Here is a 5,606-nt window from a genome sequence, read left to right on the forward strand (position 1 = left end):
CAAGTTCTAATTCCCAGATTCATACTCGTTAATCAAAGTGTATCATACAAACGCACCACAAGGGTGCATCAACTCGGCGCTGACCACCGTCAGAAATTCGGCAAATTGTTTGGCTTGGCCTGACGAACTACTACACCTCGCTACGTTGGACGATTCATGCGCCACGATCATCATTAACGCACTCCACAAACACCATCGCTAACCCAGACCCACGCCCCTCATGGAACTAGAAACCTCTACAGGTTCTTGAAGTCATACACGCATGTGCCATCGTCACTGCGAGCAGTGGGGTCGAAATTCTCTGCGTTCGGGTCGGTGCATCCTTCCGGAACCTTGAGATCCATGTGCTGCGCTGCGTTCCCTCCTGTACAAGGTACCGTAATTTCTGGTCAGCTGTCACTGCTTCAAGCTCGCAAACCTCACTTAAGGAATCACACTGCAAGGACTCGCGCACTGGTGCCGAGCACGATCGAGTCACACAAAGTATTCCAAGCATCGTCTCCGACCACCCTGTTCACTCACCGTAGAAGGTCCCCTGCTTAATGGCGTCGGCGTTTGCGTCTCCCAGGGCGTCGGACGACAGGTACTCTTCGGCGAGTTGCACACGTTTTACGTTCTGCTGCTCCTGGACCAGCATGTCTCCATACTCCATCAGCTTCTCGATGGTCATCGCTGGCTTCTGGAAAGTTGGGGGCCCATCTTTGGAGTTCACCAGGTTCCTGCCGATGTTCTCGATTCCCACCTTCCCGATCCACTTCCTCACCTCATCATCGTACACGCGGGCCCTCAGGGCGCCGAAGAAATCTGCACCACCGATTCCCCCACCCAGTCAGACACATTCCACTCCCACATCTCAACAGCCGAGCCAACTCGGTTGCATGCTCTGCACCACATCTACCTCTCTGCGCAGCCACCGACTGACCACAAATCGCAGGGACAGAAACGACGAGGGGAAGTCGCCCACAATCCAAGTCACAAATCACTGTCACGACTTGTGCTACGTAACGCACCGATAGACTGCCCGGGGAACTTGTCCACCAGCTTCACCACGTCGTCGTCGTGCACGTTGTCCAGCCTGAAGATACCCTTGCACACTCCGATACGGTCCTCACGGGTGGGCGCCCAGTAGAACTTCTCCATACGTCCATCACGGATCAGGGGAGCGTACAGCGTGGAGAAGTCGTTACCCGTCACAATGATTGGCACACGGGGTATGGTCTCCTTGTTGTAGACACCAGGCAACTGCACATTGGTGGGATTATCGGCGATGTTCATGAGTGTGGCGTTCACCATCTGGTTGTTCACGGTGTACTGGGTAGTGCCTCCCATGCGCCCCGCGCCGGCGTCGAGATCGTTGATGAACAGGGCGCACATCTTGCCCTTCTTGATGATGTCAGCAGCCTCCCTGTACCTCTGCCTAATGAGCTTGGCCGGCTCTCCGGCGTTTCCAGACTCCAACTCTCCGGCACTCATCACGATGGGGCTGCACACGCAACAATCGCACATCGATCAGTAACGACTTCCTCACCTCCCATTGTTCAGTACTCGGATACCCTCCACGAGCGCGTGGGTCTCTGCACGATCCCCCTGACGCGCCCACTAGCCATCCACTATTCAACTGAGGCTCGCCACCTCCGAAGCGCTACAGTGAAATCACGCTCAACACATTGTCACTTACTTGATTCCGAGCTTTGACATGACCAGCTCGCACTGAAACGACTTCCCTTGTCCCTTGCCTCCCCAGATACCAAGGATCAGAGGAACCTTGATGCCTGGCAAGTCCATGAAGTTCTTGGCGATGTGAATCACCAACTTGTCCATGAATGCGGGTGCGATGTACAAACCATCCTTGATGTTATCCATGGAGTACCTGCAGACCATGCCACCCCATTTCAACTCAAACCCTCAGTGCCTGAGCGCACAACATCATCCCCTCCCATCCCCACCGTGGCCCCACTCCACCATCTCCTCGCTGCCACGGATTCTACCACATCCCCAAGTTCCGAGACGAGAATTACTACCACACCCCTACGCTCCTTCGCTCCAATTCTGCTATTCTCAACAACCGTGCAACCCGGCTGGCCCCAGAAGGGCTTGCGGGCTCATACCACAATTCACCATGGCCAGGCCTACCGACTCTCAGACGATGGACGCGACCAAATTCAAACAATTCATGGCAGAAGAGCACTCACGTCCTCTGGCCCTGGCTAATGTAGTCCCACGAGCTCAAGACGGCGTTCTGGGTGCCCATGCCCTGGGGGCCCTGGAAGAGAGCGTCCACCAGGCCCTTCCCGCGCTGAATGTCTTGCTGATCATCGGAGATATCAGTGCCCAACCCGGCCCACCTGTCGACCTTCTTGCTGGACTCGGCTTCCGCCACCACGCGGCTCTTGCCCTTGGCCAATCCCAAGGCCGCGCTGGCGGGCACCTTACTCTTGCACCCCAGGAATGCTGAACTCGGCACGGCGCTCTTCCCCACCGTCGAGGGGGCAACGCCGGAGTTCACCTGACACCAACCGCAAAGACACCCACCACGTCAACTCCCTCACACAATCGCAACGCAACCGGTGCCACATTCCGTCACAAAAGCCTCTCCGAACCAGCCGCAGCCCACTGGGAACGGCGGCTGCGCCCTCACAGTCTGCTGCTCACACAGGTCAGACGTGGAGCTCATGACTGCACATCCACTCTAAGATGCGCCACCCCCTAAACCTACGCCCGCAATAATCAGCTAATCCGTTCTGCCCGTCCACACGCCAGTCCCATGACCACCCGCACATCTACGCCTCCGTTCCATGAGCTACTCACACTGCACACCCTGCCGACCTAAATTTGCACTGCTCTTAGCCCCACGACCGCACACCCTCAATGTCGCCACCCCTCACAGCAGTCGAGCTCCGCCCACCCACCCTCGCCAAGCCTCACAATTCCGTATCCAGCACCGCGATCCGCATTACTTGACTAGCTCGATAAAGCTACTGAGCTAGCGGTGTGTACCTGGGCCACGGACGCCGATTGCAAGGCTGTGACGCTGGTCGCCATCGTTAACGAGCTGGAGGTGGTAGACACAAGTGACCAAGCGATGCCCAAAGGGTTGCCTGCAAGCACTGGTAAGCCGTATGACAACTCGCTGGAATGATTCTGGATGCCGGGCGATGAGGGGCTGGGAGTATTTATGCTCCGAGCGAGTGGAGGTGTGGCCCCCGCCACGGTCTGGAACGTTCCAGGTCACCGGCTCGTCCCATCGAAACACCTGCATGCGATCCTCACCACAACTCCGATCTTGTTTTCCAGGCCACTGGTCAGTCGAAAGCAGGGGCGGACCATAGTGAGCCCCTCAGCCGTGCTGACGCAATTGGCCGCGATCCCATCCCTGCTTGAGGCCCTCCGAGGTTGCGGCCAGTCGCTTTTCCGTCGACTGAACTCTCTCTCGTGATGGAATATGGATGCTTTTGGATTACATTGATTACAGTGAGAACGATTTGGACTTGCAGCTAAAGATAGTAGTTTGTGTTCCGATTTGATTTCTTGGCTTTCGCATTTCTCTGTTCTATTTTTTCTTTTTTTTATTGCTTTTATCATTTTTGTCAATTTGTGTGCTTCTGATTTGGGGAATCTTGATGGTGGCTGTTTTGTGGTGAGTGAGTCGGATTCGGCTCTGGCAAGCTCCACCATTACAGGTTATGAACACTTGGGATCTGGACACGGAATACTTTTATCTGAATTGTGAGGCCGAGAGCTCTGAGCTGCTGTGGACAGTCCTCAGCCTCTGGATCTTCTGATACCTTATCCTAAATGGTTAATTTTGTTGACAGAATAGACATGGTTACTCAATGATGGGCGATTTATAGGAAATATTTCGTTTAGTGGATTTCTCTGAAGTTTAACGCGCGGTTGCAAGAAAAAATATATAATGTAATGAACAGATTTCCTTAGAATTAATCATTTACTTTTCCGGAACGTTTTCACCCACCAATTTATCTTCTGTGATGTCCTAACGTGACTAACTTGCCTATAATATAGGATAATATTATTTTTTTCAAGATATTGATCATATATATTTATGTTGGTTGTTCTTATTTGTTCATGTTATGATTCCCCCGGCAAACTTGAAGCTGTTTTTTGGCTTGCAAGTCCTCTTCTAATCTATTTTAAATTTTATTTTTTGGTTTATCAATAACTCAATAGTGAAATTTTGTTTTTGAAATATAATGATTTAATAGAATAGTTTATTATCATAGACGATTGAGAGCAATTTCGTATTTTACATTTTGAGAACAATCACAAAAGAAATTAAAAATATATATATTAAATGGCTCTCAAGTTGTTAATTCGTACTAAAAATATACATGTTGTATAATATGATCTGCAAGCCTGGCCACATGTTTTGTTTTTTGTTTTGTTTTGTTTTGTTTTTTTTTTTTGACGCACAAAATCTGTGTGCAAGGTTAAGAGAGGGTTTAAGTGAAGGTGAAGGAGGGTCATGCATCACCTTTGCTGCAGTTCATAGGAGTGTTGTTGTCAAAGGTTCTTGCCATTTGATTGCCACCTGAAAGTCCGTGATGGTGTCGAGAATTTGGTGTTGAGATCGCTGGGTGTAGCTCATGGTAGCGCATTGGAGGCCACGGATTACAAGGTGCTCACACCGCTAGACCTCATTTTTGAGCTCTGTCAAATCTTGTCCATGTATGTGGGATGTGGGAGTAGCAACGGAGCAGAATTGTGCTGTGGAGGGGAATTTTTTTTTATCAATTTTACTTGCTCCATTACTTACTTCCTTTGTTTTTAAGGGCTTGGATGATTAGGGTTTCCTTTGTGAATCAAATGGTGCTAAGATGATGGGTTGGTAGATGAAAGGGAGGGACTATATGTTTGAGGTTTAAATGTATAACTTATATATTTGTAATATCTATTGTCTTATATAATTTTTCTATATTCATTCTTCATTCATCAAGCAAGGTGTTACATGTTGCAATTAATGATTAATTGTTGCTTTCTAAGGGCTTTTTATGCAAATAATTTTTGATGTATTCTCCCTTATTGTTATTTTTATATTAGTCTATCATTAGCATATTTGTTGAATAAGGATTTGAGAAGAGCAAACAAGATTGTTAAATTATATCGATATATATATATATATATATATATATATATACATATTTCTTCAGCTAAAGAAGATATTTATCTTGATTTGGCAAATGTGCTTTCTAGCAAATATTTTTTATTATAGAAATTTGAATATATTCTAGATTTAAAAGAAAAGAAAGATAATATTATAAAATCAACGTTTTTCTATGAATTTTTTATATTAGAAATTATCTCAAGTATATTATAAAGAATTATATATAAAATAAAGTTTGTAAAAATTTATAAGAAAAAACATGCTTTAAATATCATTAAAAGTTATAGATGTGGTGAAAGAGATTCAAAGTTTTTCCAAAGGAAATCAAATTCACACTTGATTTTCTAAAGAATTCATATTCTAGTAAGATTATAAAGGATATTGATTTAAATTTAAATTTATTTAATAATAAAAATATTTTTAATATCATTATGTAAAATTATATGGATATTTTATTTTTTTAATACTAATATATTTTAAAGTT

General features: G+C 46.8%; 1 protein-coding gene across 1 annotated transcript; it reads right to left on the reverse strand.

Moving 5' to 3' along the window:
• LOC112290569 (ribulose bisphosphate carboxylase/oxygenase activase, chloroplastic) lies at positions 1-3,135 on the reverse strand. The gene is made up of 6 exons (XM_024536956.3): positions 2,998-3,135; positions 2,193-2,506; positions 1,679-1,870; positions 1,011-1,483; positions 523-804; positions 1-364 (listed from the first exon to the last, which is right to left on the reverse strand). Exons 1-6 carry the CDS (start codon positions 3,040-3,042, stop codon positions 237-239), a joined length of 1,434 nt encoding a protein of 477 aa, XP_024392724.1. The 5' UTR covers positions 3,043-3,135; the 3' UTR covers positions 1-236.
• Between the last annotated feature and the right edge of the window lie 2,471 nt (positions 3,136-5,606).

Source organism: Physcomitrium patens, chromosome 13, assembly GCF_059467195.1.
Source record: "Physcomitrium patens ecotype Gransden chromosome 13, ASM5946719v1, whole genome shotgun sequence".
NCBI classification, from domain to species: domain Eukaryota; kingdom Viridiplantae; phylum Streptophyta; class Bryopsida; order Funariales; family Funariaceae; genus Physcomitrium; species Physcomitrium patens.